Genomic DNA, 18903 nt, shown 5'->3' with positions numbered 1-18903 from the left:
GGAATTAAAGTGCTCATAAATTTAATTAGCATTTTAGCTGAATGTTAGCATGATGCTAGCATGTCATACTTGTATACCCTTTACCGGCATCTTAGTATGACGCTAGCATGTGACGGTTGGGGGAGTGCGCACACAAACACACACAAAGTACAAATAAATATATAAATATCAATATACAAATATATATATAATGTATATATATATGAACAAATTTACAAATACAAAAATGTTAATTTTATCAGCCATTTTAAATACAATGTCCAGGTCCGATGGTGCTTTTCAGTTATAAATCACATTTCGTCAATCTCATTCCATGTTTTTTTTTGTGCGGTTTTAGTCGACAATAAATCAAACATTTTAGTCTTCATTTTAGTCCAAACAAACAAAAACTTTCAACGTTTAATTGTTAGTTCTAGTTAAGACAATTGGTTTGTCACCGGATAATATTGAACATTTTCATGTTGATATGTTTTTGATTTTGCGTGGAGTAGCTTGATTGATTTATTATTTATTTATTTATATATCTATTGGTTTGTTTGTTTGTTTGTTTATTTATTTATTTTAATTTTTGGTTTGGACGTGTAGCTTCCAAGATGATAAGTGTTAAACATCATTGGCTCGGATTTCCCGGATAAGCAAATTCAAGTTCACAAACAATAATATCAACAACTGGCAACTGTCGTTACATTGTTTGATTGTTGGAGCAATAAAGTTGTTGGTGTAAACAAACCACAGTCAAGCTTTTTCGTCAACTTACCACTATTATCTTTGTGATGTCCCTTCAGTTTTGTTGTTTCATCCAAAGACCGTGTGCCAGCATTTTTTTTCCTTCCACAAAAAGCGAGCAGAATTATTTTTTTCCTTCAACTCCAGTCGCGAAAATGTCTTCATATATGACATCTTCTCTTTTATGAAAAGTACAGCCATTCATGTGTTTCACTTTGCTAGCTAACGCAAGCTAACGTAATGTTGCTGATAATCCCGCGAGAACTCGGTCGTTACTTCCGTTCTGAACACAGTACACTATTTACATAAAAATATGACGTTTCTTACTCAAATAAAAAATACTCCGCAGTCCCCCCCCCCCAAAAAAAAGAATCCCATTTGTAAAGTCTTCTTTTTTGTCGTGAATTAAAACGTCGATATATTTTACTCCAGTCTTTGTTTACTGAACCACACTTTCGTCACGCCTTCATTAGTCCACGAATACAAATACTGGTAGCGATTTAGACTCAATTAGACGGTTGTGTCTCCTTTTCTTCCGGACAAAATTGTGTGTTGACGAAAATATTTTTGTTAAATTAATATTAATACACAATCACACATCGACAAAAACAATCCTTCATTCAGTTGGGTGACTTTTGTCACCCTTTTTCACCAGCCTCGGCCTTCATAGAAACTGTTAGCATGTTAGCTAGCCGCTAATTTTTTTATATTTATGTATATTTAGCATGATTTTAGAATGTTTCTATTATTACAAAGATTTGATGACATTTCCAAAGTGTTTGCCTCTACTGACCCCGCCCACTTGATGTGTTTCAGTTACCCCCCCACACCGCTGTGTGTTTGTCGCTTTATATCGGCGATGTTTTAATAAAAGCCTTTAATGGCGCGGCACATATTTGCATAGAGATGAATTACGGCTCGGCGCCTTGACGTGACTTTTAAAAGATGATTGAGGGCGTTATTAGGACTACGCTAACAGGTTATTGTAGAGCGCACAAAAAAAAAAGACTGCGCTGACCTTTCATTACTTAGCCCCGCCCCCTGACGTCCATCCGTCACCGAGAGGCCGCGACCGAGAACGTCGCCGACGTCGCCGACGCCATCCATCACTTTCACGACCCAAAGGGGGCGGGGCACGCGATCATGTGACAAGATAGACACAAAAGCAACAATGGAGGTAGATATGAGCCTGGAGAACCACCATTACGACCATCCCCGCCCAAACACACACACACACACACTCGAACGCACGCGCAACACACACACACACGCACGCACACACACACACGCACACACACACACGAAATAGCCAACAGGTGCCACATTCGCCAACTGCTAACCAATAACAGGTGGCAACAAAAAATATATGTATATACTGTCTATTACTCATCCTTAAAATGAAGTTTTCTAAAATATAAAAAACAACAGAAATTATTAGACCATAATAATTATAAGACTAAGTTTAAAAATATGTTGTTCATTGCTCTGAAGTATTTATGAACGTATTCATGTTTTTTTAATATCCCCATCCCCACGTTTTATGTAATGTAATTTATCCCCAATGGAATGTTTTTCAATTTTCTATTACCAGTTAGCATTTATTATCGGATGCCAGAATAATCGATAAACACAATAATATTAACATTTTTTTCTTAGATTTTTTTTAACTTTTGATATTTGACCTCATAAATGTACACCCCAAGCAAAATTGCTGAAGTTCCTTTTCATGATCGAAACTTGATGACGTCAGCAGAGCGTCAATCAAAGTTCACATTATTTTCGTTGTTGGTACTATTAGTACTATCATTATCATATTATTGTGATCATATATGTATAAATTGAGTGAATGAGAATATAAAAATGAATATAAATAAATATATATAATATATATAAATACAAAGAATATATATATATATATATATATATATATATATATATATATATATATATATATATATATATATATATATATATATATATATATATATATATATACATATATAAATATAAATATATACGTATATATATATATAAATCTATATATATAATATATATAAATATAAATATAATATATATATGTATAAAATACATATTAGTCGTATAATATATATAAATATAAAGAATATAAAAATGAATAAAATGTAATTTCAGCATTTTCTTGAGGGGGGGGGGGGGTAGCATGAAATGGCCCATAATGTAACCCTAATATTGAATTACAAAATCTGGCAATGTTCTATCATAATAATAATAATAATAATAATAAGAAATAATAATAATAATAATAATTACTAAATAATAATAACATAATACAATAATAATAAAATAATAATACAATAATAAAATAATAATAACCATATAGGGTCATCTAAGGCCATGTGGTGCAAATACAATTTTTAGGATCATTTCAATTTAAGTCATGTGACTTGATCATGTTAATAATCATATTTAAAAAACGATGATGATAATGTTATTCATAGTAAAGAGTGTTTATTGAGTGAAAGTGCTGACTGTTACATGAGTTAAATTAAATTGAATCACGTGTTGCGTTCACGTGTCTGTACACTCGTAGGAATAATTATCAGAACAATAATCATCGTAATAGTAATGATAATAATAATAATAATTATTATGACAATAATAATAAAAGAGGGCCTGTGTGTTTCTATTTACAGCCCTTAAAGTATTTACAAGTCGAACGAAATGAAAAAGTTTTTTTTTTTTTTTTTTTTTTTTTTTTAGGAGGACGAGGACGAAGCGCCTCGCTCGGGCGCGTGCACGACGACGAGCGCGTGCTTATGGAGGAGGCCGTTGAGGTGGGGTGGTTCGTGGTGATGATGTTGGTCAGGGTCCAATGGTTTATCATAATCGTCGTCATCCTCGTCGTCCTCCAAGTCCGTGCTGACCTTTAACCTTTCCGTCTGCGAGTCTTGCTTCTGTTTAGCAGAGGCCATTTCGGCTGCGTGCTTTTTCCGCCATTTTGTGCGACGGTTCTGGAACCACACCTGACACACACACACACACACACACACACAAAATACACACAGACGCACATTGTTTTAATTATTATTAGTAATATTGTTATAAAAAAATCGTCGTTATTGAAGATAAACATGGAGTCATTCATTGTAGGAAGCAAAATTTCAGTTACGACTATTTGGCCAATCCGCCATTTTTTTTCTCAACAGCATCAGTGTCATCATAGTATCAAAAATTGCTGATTAATAAACACACACACACACACACACACACACACACACACACACACACACACACACACACACACACACACACACACACACACACACACACACACACACACACACACACACACACTTATTATTATTATTGTTATTAAAAATCGGCGTTATTGAAGATAAACATGGAGTCTTTCATTTTAGGCAACAGAATTTCAGTTACGACCATATCGCCAATCCGCCATTTTTTTTCGACAGCATTAGTGTTACCATAAATTGCTGATTAATTAAAACACACACAAAACACACAACACAGACATTTTTTATTATTATCGTTATAAAAATCGTCGTTATTGAAGATAAACATGGAGGCTTTCATTTTAGGCAAGAAAATTTCAGTTACGACCATATCGCCAATCCGCCATTTTTGTTTTCAACACACACACACACACACACACACACACACACACACACACACACACACACACACACACACACACACACACACACACACACAAAGGAACTTTTGTTATTTATTATTATTATTATGGTCATTATTACTGTTAGTGTCATGATTATTATTATTGAATATAATTATTGCGTAATTGGAGCATGGTGCGACCATGACATCAAAAATTGTCCTAATTTGCATAATGATGATTCTAATTGTAATCAATATGATGACGTTAGTAACTAGTGATGGAATTTGACGTTCGATGATATGGAATTAATCATAATAATAAACATCATCATAAATTTCATTTCTAAGCGCCTTTCAAAACTCTCAAGGTCACTTTACAGTCACAAGATACGTTTTCTGTAGGTGAGCAGCGGCAGCCACACGCCTCAGCTTCACTCAACCCGGAAGTCATATATGTACGTATGTTTACGTTCACACACAAAATAAATAAAATACAGTTGAAACCGCAGGTTTTATTTATGTTCACACAGAAAAAAATTATATTAAAATTTAAAAAAAAGTACAATAAAATAAAAATTAAAAAATGTATATTTGAAACCACATGTTTGCGTTACATTGACAAAAAAAAAAAAATACAATAAAATAAAAAAAATATCGGACAGTTGAGACTCTTGCACTGTCTGGTGGCAGAAACTGGGTGTTTATAACATTATGATTTTTAATGTATTTGTGTGTGTGTGTGTGTGTGTGTGTGTGTGTGTGTGTGTGTGTGTGTGTGTGTGTGTGTGTGTGTGTGTGTGTGTGTGTGTGTGTTTTGTGTGTTTGTGTGACGCTTACCTTGACCTGGCTTTCGGTCATCCCGAGAGAAAAAGCAAGTCGGGCTCGTTCAGGTCCCGCCAAATATTTGGTTTGTTCAAAAGTTTTTTCCAGAGCAAAAATTTGCTGTCCGGAGAAAGTTGGCCGCGTGTGTTTGCGTTTGCCGTCTTTGCCGTCCACCACCACGCAACTCTGCTCTGAAACACCCCAAAATTCAATACAATAAGAACAAAAATCATCTTGGTCACCCATTTTCAACAGTGAAATATTTGCTCTTCAACGGAGATTAAAGGCATTATTATAATGACTAATGTACAGCATCATCAATAAAAAAATTAAATTTACTCCAAAATCATCCTCAAATACTCCCTTTAGTCCATTTACAAAATACTCATTTAGTCCAACACCATATCGTTACTCATATTTGTTAAAAAAAAAAAATCATCTCGAAAAGTATTTCTTGCAAATAACAATACAATACAATACACAACACATTGACAGCAATGTAAATTGACAAATATTAAAATAGATCCATATTTTTAAATCTGTCGGTTTAATTAGGATTAATGGCGATCGATCAATACGTGTCAAAGTATGACCAATCATCTTCATTGTAACCGTTCAAAATTTCGTCCAGTCCTATTGTCTGATGTTATGACGAATAGGAATACAATAAAAAAAGTTATTTTTGATAACTTTTATGTTTTTTATTATGATTATGAATAATAATGATACAAAACGAATCAACTTTTCACGACCATCGCCATCATTTTCACTTTTCTTTCAGCAGCCGTCAATCAAATCAGAATTAATAACTAATTTAAAAAAATACATATAAGCTACTTTTTAGCTTCGTCGTTTTATTGTGAAACTAATTATTAATCATCATCGTCATCATAACAATTATAATAGAGAATGTGATATTCATCTTAATTGCTTTGCTTTTATTTCCTTGAGAATAGGGCACACGTGACAAAACACTTTTTTTTGGGGGGGTGGGTCATAAAATTATAATATATAAAGATTTTCAGTTTCCATTATTAATTAAAAAAACAACGAATTGCAAGGATTAATATAGTCATCAATTGGAATTTATTATGATGAAAATGACATATAACGACTTTTATTTGATTATCTTTTATAATGAAGCTTTTGGGAAATATTAATACACGATTAATAATAATCAAAAAATGTGAGAAAAAAAATCAATATATTAACATTTTATCGTCAATTATGATAACGGGAGGTAAAACTGTTTAATGTATTTCGGCCTGTTTAAACTAGTTCGGCTATTTCATTAACAACAGAATAAGAACCTTCAAATAACACGAAAGTCATTAAAAAATGTCAAAAAATAATGATTTTAATAATAATAATATGGAGAGAATGTGAAAGAAAGTAGAGGCAAGACTCACGGGGCGAGCACGCGAAGCGCGCGTCCCTCCAGTGCGGTCCTTGCATGACACCCGGCCAGAAGATGGGGGTCCTCCCGGGAAGCTCGCTCAGCGGCTTGGGGTACCGGACCATGGCGGCGGCGGCGGCGGCCGCGGCGGCTGCTGCTGCTGCGGCGGCGGCCGCCGGAGAGAAGTAGAGTCCAGCCGAGGGCGGCTGAGCTGTCGGCGGTTGCGGCGGCGGCGGCGGCAGGGCGCTCAGGACCCCCAAGGCGGCCGAGGAAGCGGCCGCGCTCGGCCTGTTCAGGATGTCGTTGATACCGTGGGGCGTCGCCGACGAGCACAGCTGCGGCGAGCCCAGGCCGCTCGACTTGAGGCCCGGCGACGACGCCGCGGCCATGCCGCCCGGGTTGGGGGAGGTGGTGGCCGGGGAAGTGCGCGACGAGGCGGCGGCGGGCGCGCCGGCGGACGGCAGCGGGTAAGCGGGATACTGGGAGCGGGACCCGGGTCGGGGTTGGGGGGTCTGCACGTCCGCCGCCATGCTGTGCAGGGCCGCCAGCGGGGGGGTGAGACGAGGAGGTGAGAAGCCGCCCAGGCGGCATGAGGCGTCCTGCATCCCGGGACCCGCCGCGAACATCGCCCGCTCCCTGCCTGCGCCGACGACGGGGGGCAACGTCTGCCCGCGACCGCCGGCGGCTCGGGGTGGGGGGGGGGGGCGGAGTGCCTGCTGGTGGGGGAGGAGAGGAGCTGGAGAAGGGAGAAGAGGAGATGAGGCCTCCTTCAACAAGTTGGGGAAAGTGGCGTCCTGGAGGCTTCCAGGGGCGGAGGGGAGGGGGACCAAGTGATGGGGGGCAACTTCTTGCGTTCCTCCGAGATGATTGGACCGCCCCTTCGCTTGACGTCACGTGATAACAATCAGGATTAGTATCGTGAGCACTTTCAGCATCGACTAAAGTCATTAAGGAGACAAGCGGAAAGTCATTAGTGGATGGGGAAATTTCAAAATAAAAGTCGACGAGCATTGAAGCTTCTTACTTCCAATGCTAAATTATTAGGAATTAATAATTTAAAGTGAGTTTGCTTCAAATTAACACATTTAAAGTCACTCTTTGGATTACATCTTCTAAACCTAAAGTAAAGCATTGTTTCACTTCAATCAAAAAAAGTTGCATCGGGTGACTTGTCATCTATTAGCTAGCTAGCTAACTTGCTCTATTTGCTATCTATTAGCCGTCTAACTAACGAGCTATCTATTAGTCATCTTAGCGAGCTAGCTAACTTGATCTATTTGAGTTATTCCCGGTTGAACAGGATCACCGTTGCTGGCTACCTAGCTAGCTATTCGCTGTCTAAATGGCTAGCTATCTATTAGCTAGCTAACTTGATCTATTTGACTTATTCCTGGTTGAACTGGGTCACCGTTGCTGGCTACCCATTAGCTGTCTAAATAAAACAATATCGACCTGGGACAATGTGGAGATGGATGGAAATCATTTGCTACGTTCACGTCTCTTCGCCATTGTGATGTAGCAGCGCCACATAGTGCATATGTACTGTCATAGCATCTTTGGGAGCCTCCAAACTAGCATGTCATGACTCTAGTTTATGCCTTCATCAACGATGGTGACTTTGTGTATGTATGTATAAAAATAAAACGTGCTCACAAACGTGTCAATGAAAATATATGGACACTTACCTCAGAATTTAAGTGTTCCATGTGCCTTTAACCTGCTTTCAACTTTTCATCACAATTTAGCTTAAGTGAAGTCAATATTTTTTCATGATCTTAATGTAAAATTCAGGCCTCAAATTGGAATCCACTGAAGCTATTAGCTATCTATTTTCTGTCTATTAGATATCTAGCTGGCTATCTAGCCATCTGGCTGGCTACCCAGCTAGATATTTGCTTTCTAGTTATCTATTAGCTAGCTAGCTTCCTATCTATTTGAGTTACGGATTGAGTGAACGCAAGCGCTTGTGGCTGCCGCTGCTCACCCACAGAAAAACTTGAGTCTTGAAAGGCGCTTATAAATGAAATGTATTATATTATAATACTTTTGACACTAACCGTACAAAGCTTACGATGACATCACCACACAGCAGCAGGAAGGTCAGCGGAACAGCACTTCAATGGCCGGGGAACGTTTTATTTTTCTTTTTTTCCAAAAGCTAAAAGCTTGCAAGAAAAATTCAATTTGATTGGATAAAACGGACGAAAAGTTGGGTGGCAAGAAGGTTTGAGATTTATTGTTTAAGTTACTCGCGTGACATCAACTTTTGCTTCTTCAGTTTCTTCTGGGACACCTAAACACACACACAGAAAATACAAGTGTTATTAACATGGCGGATTGGGGGGGGGGAGTGGTTATGACGTCATTACACATCTGTTGTGGTGTTGCTCAGAGATTTCGAATGTTTTCATTGGTTGATCCAAAGGTGTCCTAACTGTTCATCATAACAACAACACAACAGCTACAACTTAAAATAATAATAATACATCACTCAACCCGGAAGTAACTCAAATAGATAGAAAGCTAGCTAGCTAGCCAATAATAATACATTTCATTTAGAAGCGCCTTTCAAAACTCTCAAGGTCACTTTGCAGTCACCGGATTATCTTTTCTGTTGGTGAGTAGTGGCAGCCATACGCGCCAGCGTTGACTCAACCCGGAAGTAACTCAAATAGACAGAAAGCGAGCGAGCTAGCTAATAGATACAGTAATAATAATAATACATTTCATTTATAAGTACCTTTCAAAACTCTCAAGGTCACTTTACAGTCACAGGATACAGTCGCTAATAGATAGCTACCTAGCCAGCAAGACAGCTAAACGATAGCTAGCTAGATAGCTAAACAATAGCTAGCGAGATAGCTAAATGACAGCTAGCTAGATAGCTAAGCAATAGATAGCTAGCTATCTATCCTTTAGCTACAATAGCCAGCTACATAGCTAGCGAGACAGCTAGACAGCAAATAGGTAGCTAAAAGATAGCTAATAGATAGCAAATAGATACTAGACTTGGTGATTGCCGACGGGCTTTTACCTTCTTCTTCTGCGCCACCTCCTCCTCAGGCTTGGGGACGATCTGCTCCTTCTCGGTGAGGATCATCTCGATGTGGCACGGCGAGCTCATGTAAGGGTTGATGCGGCCGTGGGCGCGGTACGTGCGGCGCCTCATCTTGGGCGCTTTGTTCACTTGGATGTGTTCGATCACCAGCGAGTCCACGTCCAGACCCTGCGCGCAACAAACATCGCCGCGTCAAAGTCAAAGTCCATAATAACAATAATAATAATAATACATTTCATTTTAAGCGCCTTTCAAAGCTCCCAAGGACAACATAGTGGCGATCAAGCGCTGGTCAGACCTCTGGCAATGGTTTCCCCCTCGGACCAGGGGGCAACATTTATTTGCCTTTTTATACGGGAACCCCCATTTCAAGCTCATATAACTCCAGACCCATCAAATTTATGAATTAACTTTTGTTCTGGTGAAAATCTAAATGTTACCCGTTTCATATTTTCGTGTGTGTGTGTGTGGGGGGGGGGGGGGGGGTGAAATCTGAGCACATGGGCCAGTTTTAGGTTGTGTATTAGCTAACTATCTAGCTAGCTATAAGCTATAGAGCTATCCAAGTGGCTAGCTATCTATTACCTATTTAATGTTAAGCAGATTCCTTACTTTTATTACCTATTTACCTTGCTATCTATTTGAACTACTTCCGGGTTGAGTGAACGCTGGCGCGTGTGGCTGCCGCTGCTCACCCACAGAAAAACATCATCCTGTGACTTTAAAGTGACCTTGAGAGTTTTGAAAGGCGCTTAGAAATGAAATGTATTATTATTATGGATGGTGTATAATGCACACATTACCGTACAAGGCTACAAAGGGCTATATAAGGGATGGGCCGTCGCCACGGCGACCAACCTTGAGCTCAGCGTTGCTCTCGGCGTTTTTGAGCATGTGCAGCAGGAACTCGGCGCTCTTCTTTGGCCAGCGGCCTTGTGTCCAACCGAACTGTTTGGCCTGAGCGAGAAAAGAAACATAAAAAAAAATAAACATAAAGAATGAAAAAAATAATAATTGCTTTTGTGCGTTAACGGGCGGCTGCTCAGACACGAGTTTTGTTTCATGGTGAATCCAAAGGTGTCCTAAGAGTGTCATCACGGCGGCCGCCGCCGTCGTCACTAACCTTCCCAAAATTTACTCACCTGAGCGCACCTGCCCACGCCGCCGTTATAACGCCTGAACGGGACGCACTGCTGCTTAACCACCACATCACGCAGGTACTTGTTGGCCTTACGGATGTGCATGCCTTTGATAGCTTGAGCGGTCTCACGCGTATTCTGCAACACATTCCAAAAGAATCTTCCGTTAAAGGACAACCGACACCTCCGGACAAGTTGCGTCCATAATTTGTAGAATTAATTCAAAAGACTTCTACTGAGCGCATTTGACAAAGATTCCAGCGCATATAGCTATATTTTACGTTTTAAGACTGGCGCTGACTATTCAGGAAGTCTTGTTTTTGAGTTCGTGACGAGTCCGTACGTGACGTCACTGAAGAAACGCCCCTGACCGAGAAAGCAACACACAATGCATTTTGGGTGCTTTGTTTGGTCTAAAAACTTGATCGCGAATTTAGAAGGAAAAAACATAAATAATGTGATGGTGAATGGTTGTGTGTTGCACCAAGACTACTATTTGATACTAGTTGACACAAATACCCAGCAGACAAATCAGCCCATTACCAACGGAGCTTGGGCGCCATCTTGTGCATTTTCTGGGACTCTACATTGGCGTCCAGATGTATGCTTTCTTCTTCAAAACTATTTGAATTATATTCAGAACTGGATGAGTAACAAGAAAGCATCTTCTCCAAATCTGAAGCCATTGTTTTGATTCTAGACGTATTGGCGTGACGTCACGAACAAGGGGGCGGGACCTTCTGAAACTGGCCATTTCCGGGTTCATTGTGACGTAGATTTTCGACACCATGTCATTTTTTATTGGCGACTAAAAATATCAGCCTGCGTGTATTGGGTATTTTAGAAACAAAAAAATTGTGTCGGTTGTCCTTTAACAGATGTCCTTGATTGTAGTCATGTTGTTTGTTAGTGAAAGCAGTGCACACCAACAAAGATGCACTAGAAACTATTATGGCGATCAAGACGTTAGAAGGGGATTTATTAAGAGGTCTCACCTTGAAGTGGACTCGCAAGTTGGATCCTCTCGACTTGCATGCTAGGAGATAAAAAAAAATGCATTGAATAAACAGTTTGTTTCATTTGGAATGTGTGCAGGTAAATTATTTTGAAGGCGCTCAGCCATCACGGTTGTTTTCATGGGAATCCAAAGGTGTCCTAAGGGTCGTCATCAGTGCGCTGCCTCAACTTGGGAGGAATTTTGGTGCAGGGAGCAGTTAATTTAGTATTTAAAAAAATACTCACACTTGGTAGGGTTCTCGGGGTCCAGAGAGTAGCGGACCATTTTCAGACTTCTGGGGGGGAAGCAAAAATCGGGTCAAGCACTACCGCCAGCCATTCAACACGTTAGCCTGTAGCGCGGATGAACTACTTTTCGCCGGCTTGGCAAACGTTTCAGCTCAAGACGCAGAATAAAGAACAACATTGCTTTCCTAATGAGCTTCAACGAAAGCTTAACCGTGCACGTTGAACGTGGACGAAATCAATCCGAGTAGGGAGCTAGCCAACATGGCGGCCCTTTACGAAATGTTAACATTACAGCCACAATTGTAACATTTTAAACAAACTGATGACACAATATGATACATTCGCATCTTGTGAACAAATATAGACAATTTGTAAGAAAGGATGTGTCCTATTTTCACAAGATTTAAGATGGATTGAGTGACAACTCGGCGAATTGTCATCCTTACCGAAGAGACCGCAACGGAAAGAGGAAGAGGCGGAGCCACAGCTTGACTCTTGTGCGCCACTCAAGAGCGGCGCACCCTGGTGGCTGGAGGACAATACAACAGCAACCTTTTTTTTATTCACAATAATAATAATAATAATAATAATAATAATAATAATAATAATAAGAATAAATTTCACTTCTAAGCGCCTTTCAAAACTCAAGGTCACTATACAGTCACAGGATACGTTTATCTGTGGGTGAGCAGCGGCAGCCACACGTGCCAGCGTTCACTCAACCCCGAAGTAACTCAAATAGATAGCAAGCTAGCTATCTAGCAAGCAAATAGATAGCTAATAGCTAGCGAATAGATAGCTATTAGCTAGTGAATTCTAGCGAATAGATAGCCAAGTTAGTGAATGGATAGCTAATAGCTAGCAGATATATAGCCAATAGCCAGTGGATAGCCATCAGCTAACGAATAGATAGCCATTATCCAGCGAATAGATAGCCATTATCCAGCGAATAGATAGCCATTAGCTAGCGAATAGATAGCTAATAGCGATAATAATAATAATTTTCATTTCTAAGCAACTTTCCAAACTCTCAAGGTCACTTTACAATGAATCATACTCATTTTAAAACAGGATATAAGTCATTATATGTACGTGAATAATGTCCTCGAATAAGGGCATGCAATATTTGATGCTCTTGTATTCAACCAGTATTAAAAATAAGCTATATATATAAATATGTTTCCATATTTTGTTGCCGCATGTCTTAAAAAACATGAACATTTGAGTCAGTGAAGTAGTGATTGAGTTATTTATTTCTTGCTTTATTCATGTGCCTCTCTTTGCTTTGTGTAGAAAAATAAAGGTTTTATTTACATGAAAACACAAGTCGCAGTTTGATGATGTCATCCATCAGGGGACCCCCCTCCCCCCGAGTCTATCATGTGTGTTTTCTCCGTGAACACACGCTAAATGAAATTATTGCAACTTTGCTCATCTTTGGACACAAAATATGATGACTGATTGATGGATCGATTGACAGCTAGCTGAAGAATAAATAGTCGCATTGCATTGTGGGACGTAACAAGCCGTCATCAAGCGCATCCGGAATGGACCAATCCTATCCGAGCATGTTCTCAGCAATCTAACATGCTTATGTGGCGTTCCTGAGAAACCACTCCTGAGTCCTTCGCAGCAGGAACAGCAACCTAAAATCGACCAAAAATGAACATGTGTATTAATGCATTTTCCTTCATTTATTTATTAAAATATTTTATTTAAAAAACACAGTGATTAATTGTTTCACTTGCAATTTGACCACGATAACCAACACAGCTAACAGCTAGCATCGCTAAGTAGCATGCGAATTGTACCAGGGGTGTGTCAGCGAAGGTCGGGGTCTCTTGGGTATGAGCCACAGTCACTTTGGGCAATTCCCGGTGGATGTGGGCGTGGTCGGGGGCGTGTCCGTGGGAGTGGGCGGGTAGACCAAAGCCACATTAACTCGCTCGGAAGAATTTTTGGGACACGTTAGCTCGCTCACGCCTTCCGGACGTCGCTGGGACAGGAGTTCTCCTGAAATACGTATACGAGGTCATAAAATGTCTGTACTTTTGCATGTGTGACAACATATGAGCACATCTTTAATCACATGACCTGGAGTGGGTGTGGTCAGCGAGCACACGTGAGCACCACCGTAACATATTAAAAAGGGGGTTTACATGTGTGCACGTGACATGTAAATCCAGTGTGTGTGTGTGTGTGTGTGTGTGTGTGTGTGTGTGTGTGTGTGTGTGTGTGTGTGTGTGTGTGTGTGGTGGGGGATCAAGGCAGGTCACTTTAACAGGATTGACTTGCCATCCAACGACACGTGGCTACTATTTATTTGAACTATTGTACTGGTTTATCCCTTGCCCGATGTTTACAGTGGCTCTAAAACTAAAAGTATACCGTGTCCTACTGAAAATGCCAAGATCAATCATTTCAAAACTTTTCCTGACCTTATTGAAAGTTTATCAAAATAAACCACGGCGATAACCTGATTACACAATGACATTTTATTGTGGGTCATTTTGTTTATTTATTTATTGTTTATGTATCTATGTATTATATTATATATAATATATATGTATTTATTTATCTTTATTTGTTGTGTATGTATGTATTTATTTTTGCTGTGTATGTATGTATGTATGTATGTATGTATGTATGTATGTATGTATGTATTTTTGCTGTGTATGTATGTATGTATGTATGTATGTATGTATGTATGTATGTATGTATGTATGTATGTATGTATGTATGTATGTATGTATGTATGTATGTATGTATGTATTTTTGCTGTGTATGTATGTATGTATGTATGTATGTATGTATGTAGGCATGTATGTATGTATTTTTGCTGTGTATGTATGTATGTATGTATGTATGTATGTATGTATGTATGTATGTATGTATTTTTGCTGTGTATGTATGTATGTAAGTATGTATGTATGTATGTATGTATGTATGTGTGTATTTTTGCTGTGTATGTATGTATGTATGTATGTATGTATGTATGTATGTATGTATGTATGTATGTACAGTATGTGTGTATGTATGTACAGTATGTGTGTGTGTATGTATGTATGTATGTATGTATGTATGTATGTATGTATGTATGTACAGTATGTGTGTATGTATGTATGTATGTATGTATGTATGTATGTATCTATTTTATTTATTTATTTATGATAGAGAAATATAAACTCAATGTTGTCACATTCTAAAGTTTCATTTTGGTAATATTTCTCTAATAAAGTGGACAATTAGCAACCAATCGGATCATATTAGCTAGCCAAGTCCTTCGGTTCTTACCGGGGAAGGCGTGAGGGCTGCCCGAGCCTCTTCGCAGGCACTTGGCGCAGATGATGTGCTTGTGGTAGAGCAGACCAGGCCAGTCCTCGAGGAGGGCGTCCAGCTCGCGCAGCAGCGGCGTGACGGCCTGCCACGCAGTCCACATGTTGGGTAACGCGGCGCGGCTGCTGACCGACAGGGTACCGGCCTGGGGACTCCCCGTGGAGGGCCGGTGGCTGATGACCACGGGGACTTTGCCTCTGTATGCTCTGATCCGGCGTCGGTCGTCCAACCTCTGGACCACGTGTCGGTTGATGCGTGCGGAAAAGCGGGCGAAAAGCCCGGGCGGGAACAGGAAAGGGAAGCTGTATCGGATCTGCAGCTGCTCTGCGGCGTAAGGCGGACTCGGTGGCAACCAGACCCTGTTAGGTTCCGTCTCTGAGTTCCTGTTGGGTTCCATCTCAAAGCCCATGTCGGGTTCGGTCTCTGAGGTTTCGTCGGCCTCCGGTTCTTTGATGTCGACGTGTCCGGGGAACTTGTACCAGAGTTCGGTGCCACCTTTCAAGGGCTTGCCTGCGCGAGGTTTGTTGACGCAGTAGCAGACGCCCATTTTGTCCAGGAGCTCCAAGATCATGTCCACGTCCGTCCGTGTCCGGATGAGAGGACGCATCAGCCGGAGGACGGCGGAGGATGGGATGAGGCCATGGTTATGGAAAGTATCCAAGTGACGCTGGAGCTGGGCTGCCATGAGCTTCTCAGCTTCCTCGTCAACCTCCAGGGACTCCTTCGCCGCTGCCGAGCAGTCTCTTTGGAAAAAAGTATTGATGATTGACAGGAAGCATGGTAGATTGTGAAAGACGTAGTCCTTTAGGGTGGGGCTGTCCTCCAAGTGCAGCAGCGTCCCAGTCCGGTGGAGGTATGACAGAGCGCTTTGCAGGTGCTCTTCCGACAGCCCCACCTGATGGCCCAGACGTTCTGAGTCGCACCGGGTCAACCACAATTTTTCTGACTTGAGGTGAAGCTCCTCCAGCGTCTGCCAGGACTTGGGCATCACCCGGTACAGGTCGGGGAAGATGTCCGGGTGCTGAGCCACGGATGTCAGTTTCTCCCTGAGGTGCTGGATATCAATCCTGTCGGTCCGCATGCAGTCGACGCTCAGCAAGGGGGACAGAATCTGCAGCCGTTTGTCCAGAAGAGACCGCACCCGGGTTTTCTTCTGCCGCAGGTTCGTATCTGAGACTGCGTAAAATGAGGCTTGAGGATGTGAGGCCCGCTCGGAGTATGCTTGCCGCAACGCTTGCTCCACCTTTAGTGCTAAGCTTTGAAGAACCTGGACGTCACTCCTCTGCTGCAAACCGACCTGACGATGGATGTCCAACTTCTTTTCTTCCAGCTCCGCCTCCCCGCACTGATCGGCGTGCGTGCCCACCAATAGGACCACAGCTTGGGGCACCTTGGCACCGAGCAAGTGCAGGAAGTAGCCTACGTGGGTATAGAAGTTGCACGGGGAGTAGGCCTGGAGATTGACCACTAGGATGTAGAGCGCAGACGGGGACAAGAAAAAGGGCTTCACCGGGTCCAGGTTCTGCTTTCCGGACAAGTCGTACACCTGGAAGTTCAGACCGTCCTCGGCCACCGAGCTGGTAACTTGGATTCCTTCGGTTGGTTCTAGAACTTCGCTTTCGCTTAGCAGGCTCTGCCGCAGTCGAGTCTTCCCAGCGTCGTTCAGTCCGACCAGGACCAGTTTGAGTCTGGGTCTGGCTTTGAGCTGCGAGTGGGACGAGTTCTGCTGATAGGCAGCGATATGCGGGATGCCCTTCATACACACTTCGTATGGTGGCTGGACCAGCGGGTTGTCCTTCACCTTCCAGATGTTGACCTTGGACAGCTTTCCAAAGTTGTCAGGAAGGACGGCAATTTGGTTCCCTTGGAGAACCAGCTCCTCAAGCTTCGCCAGGTCCACTAATGACTCAGGAAGGTACGCAATTTCATTGTTATCCAGCCATAGATTGGCCAGATTTTGCAAGCGTCCGATTTCTTGAGGAACCTGAGTCAGTTTATTCCTGCTCAGGTAGAGTTCCTCCAGCCCCGAAATGTCCAGAAGAACTTCAGGGAAATCCGTGAGCTGGTTCGAGGACAAGTTGACCATTTTGAGAGTTTGCAGGCTGCCAAAGGCGGGGGGCAGCGTAACCAGGTGGTTCCCATCCAGCATTAGGCTTTCCAGGTTCTGCAGGTGGCAGAAGGTGTCGGGTAAGAACCTTAAACGGAGGCTGCTCAGCCACAGTATTTTGATGCTCTTCAGGCTCACCACATCCTCTGGCAAAACTTCACATTTGTTTCCAGAACAGTCTAGTTCTTCCAAGTCGGCCAGCGGCAAGATCTCAGGAGGGAACCTGCTCAGTTTGTTGTGGTCCACGTCCAGCGTGCGTAGCCTGGCGAGACCGCGGAAGGACGCCGGCATGTCGTGAAGGTCGTTGAAGCTAACGTCCAGTTCCTCCAGAAACTCCAACGCGGCGATGCGCTCAGGCAGTTGCTGAATGCTGTTGTGACTGACGCTCAGTTTCTTCAGCGTGCTCAGTCGGCCCAGGCCTTCCGCCACAGCCCGTAATCGGTTGTGGCTGAGGTCCAACTCCACCAGCTGCCTGAGCTCGAACACGGCGCACGGCACGGTGGCAAAGTGATTCCTGCGCAGCACTAGCACACGCAGGTTGTTGAGGCTCGATGCCAGGCCTTCGGGTAGCTCTTGCAGGAGGTTGTTACCCAGGTTCAGGGCCTCCACGTGGGATAGGTCGGCATCTTTGGGATAGGGGGGCAACTGGCGCAGGTCGCTGCGCAGCTTCCTGGAGCGGAGGGCGGCGTCCCGCCACAGCTGGGCCGCCTTAACATTGTTCTCCAGGGGGGTGTCCCGTCTCCTGGCCTTTGCTCAACCTCCCCCTCCGCCCAGTTCTTGTTATTTTCATTCAGAGTCCTCATGGGTTGCCCCTCATCTCCCAAACCTCCGCGCGAGTAGCCTGCTGACGGCAAACTGGGACGCCTTGATCGACGAGGAGGCGGGGCTTCATGGCCGCCGAGGCACTGATGTTTGGCGGCGGTCACGGAAGGTGAAAATGAAAAAGAAGAAAAACGAAGCTGAGGCTCTGGGTCGGCGTCGACATGGCGGAGGGCGGATGAGACGCGTTGCCTACTAGGATACTCCTCCTCTTCTTCTCTCCCTTCGTCTCTCTTCCTGCTGCGGCGGAGAAAGTGAGGAAGTCGACGTCACCATCCGGGACCTTCCCGCAGGAGGAGACAAGGAATGTCTACTTCCTGTTTACATATTTTGATTCGACTTCGTTTACCTTTTTCATTCACTTTTATCATTAAAAAAGTAGATTTTGGTGTGTGTTGTCCTCGGCAACGGCACACCTGACGAGGACAACAAACCACGTCAACTGTCTTCGACGTCTTCGAGTGCAAAAAAAAAAAAAAAAATCGAAGACGGTATATCCATAAATTAGTTTTTAGACCTCGTATATTAGTTATATTCAATTTTAGTTCATTTAATGTCACTTTTACTGATACCTTATATTTCATATTTTCGTATTTTAATATTTTATTCGAAATCGGTGTTTGGAATTTTTTCAAGTGCG

General features: G+C 42.2%; 4 protein-coding genes and 3 non-coding genes across 9 annotated transcripts in view; all 7 read right to left on the bottom strand.

Annotated features, from left to right (window-relative positions):
* The window catches only part of abraxas1 (abraxas 1, BRCA1 A complex subunit), a 32874-nt gene extending 31907 nt beyond the window's left edge, over window positions 1–967 (bottom strand). For all 3 annotated transcript variants that reach the window (XM_089021001.1, XM_089021000.1, XM_089021002.1), the window contains exon 1: window positions 758–967. The gene's annotated coding sequence lies outside the window, so the exon portion shown is untranslated. The remainder of the gene's footprint in view (window positions 1–757) is intronic.
* Window positions 968–3226: 2259 nt separating this feature from the next.
* nkx6-1 (NK6 homeobox 1) lies at window positions 3227–7341 on the bottom strand. The gene is made up of 3 exons (XM_089020573.1): window positions 6573–7341; window positions 5179–5354; window positions 3227–3728 (listed from the first exon to the last, which is right to left on the bottom strand). The coding sequence occupies exons 1-3, from the start codon at window positions 7183–7185 to the stop codon at window positions 3462–3464; spliced, it is 1056 nt and encodes a 351-aa protein (XP_088876699.1). The 5' UTR covers window positions 7186–7341; the 3' UTR covers window positions 3227–3461.
* Window positions 7342–8768: 1427 nt separating this feature from the next.
* rpl17 (ribosomal protein L17) lies at window positions 8769–12469 on the bottom strand. Its single transcript, XM_089020952.1, has 7 exons — window positions 12448–12469; window positions 11999–12048; window positions 11752–11792; window positions 10760–10894; window positions 10476–10574; window positions 9594–9785; window positions 8769–8852 (listed from the first exon to the last, which is right to left on the bottom strand). The coding sequence occupies exons 2-7, from the start codon at window positions 12036–12038 to the stop codon at window positions 8805–8807; spliced, it is 555 nt and encodes a 184-aa protein (XP_088877078.1). The 5' UTR covers window positions 12039–12048; window positions 12448–12469; the 3' UTR covers window positions 8769–8804.
* LOC148884819 (small nucleolar RNA SNORD58) lies at window positions 8943–9009 on the bottom strand. The gene has a single exon (XR_016118365.1). It is a non-coding gene; the product is annotated as a small nucleolar RNA SNORD58 (small nucleolar RNA).
* Window positions 10655–10720, bottom strand: LOC148884818 (small nucleolar RNA SNORD58). The gene has a single exon (XR_016118363.1). It is a non-coding gene; the product is annotated as a small nucleolar RNA SNORD58 (small nucleolar RNA).
* On the bottom strand, window positions 11867–11933 carry LOC148884817 (small nucleolar RNA SNORD58). The gene has a single exon (XR_016118364.1). It is a non-coding gene; the product is annotated as a small nucleolar RNA SNORD58 (small nucleolar RNA).
* Window positions 12470–13242: 773 nt separating the features above from the next.
* On the bottom strand, window positions 13243–18596 carry LOC148884815 (malignant fibrous histiocytoma-amplified sequence 1 homolog). The gene is given in 4 exon segments (XM_089020953.1): window positions 13243–13647; window positions 13813–14014; window positions 15296–18169; window positions 18172–18596. Coding segments are annotated over 3 exon segments (3105 nt in total). The 5' UTR covers window positions 18248–18596; the 3' UTR covers window positions 13243–13647; window positions 13813–13859.
* Between the last annotated feature and the right edge of the window lie 307 nt (window positions 18597–18903).

The sequence above is a fragment of the Hippocampus bargibanti genome, linkage group LG18, assembly GCF_051943395.1.
Source record: "Hippocampus bargibanti isolate YZ-2025 linkage group LG18, ASM5194339v1, whole genome shotgun sequence".
NCBI lineage: Eukaryota > Metazoa > Chordata > Actinopteri > Syngnathiformes > Syngnathidae > Hippocampus > Hippocampus bargibanti.
This window is presented reverse-complemented; position numbering and strand designations above follow the sequence as displayed.

Bases quoted from the DNA above. Each gene is read 5' to 3' on its own strand.
- nkx6-1 (XM_089020573.1), bottom strand. From the start codon at position 7,185: ATGTTCGCGGCGGGTCCCGGGATGCAGGACGCCTCATGCCGCCTGGGC. The intron at 5,355-6,572 runs GTGAGTCTTGCC...GGGGTGTTTCAG, and splicing joins GCGCTTCGCGTGCTCGCCCC to AGCAGAGTTGCGTGGTGGTG. The intron at 3,729-5,178 runs GTAAGCGTCACA...TGTGTGTGTCAG, and splicing joins TGACCGAAAGCCAGGTCAAG to GTGTGGTTCCAGAACCGTCG.
- rpl17 (XM_089020952.1), bottom strand. From the start codon at position 12,038: ATGGTCCGCTACTCTCTGGACCCCGAGAACCCTACCAAGT. The intron at 11,793-11,998 runs GTGAGTATTTTT...TTTATCTCCTAG, and splicing joins CCCCGAGAACCCTACCAAGT to CATGCAAGTCGAGAGGATCC. The intron at 8,853-9,593 runs GTAAAAGCCCGT...GTGTGTGTTTAG, and splicing joins AGGTGGCGCAGAAGAAGAAG to GTGTCCCAGAAGAAACTGAA.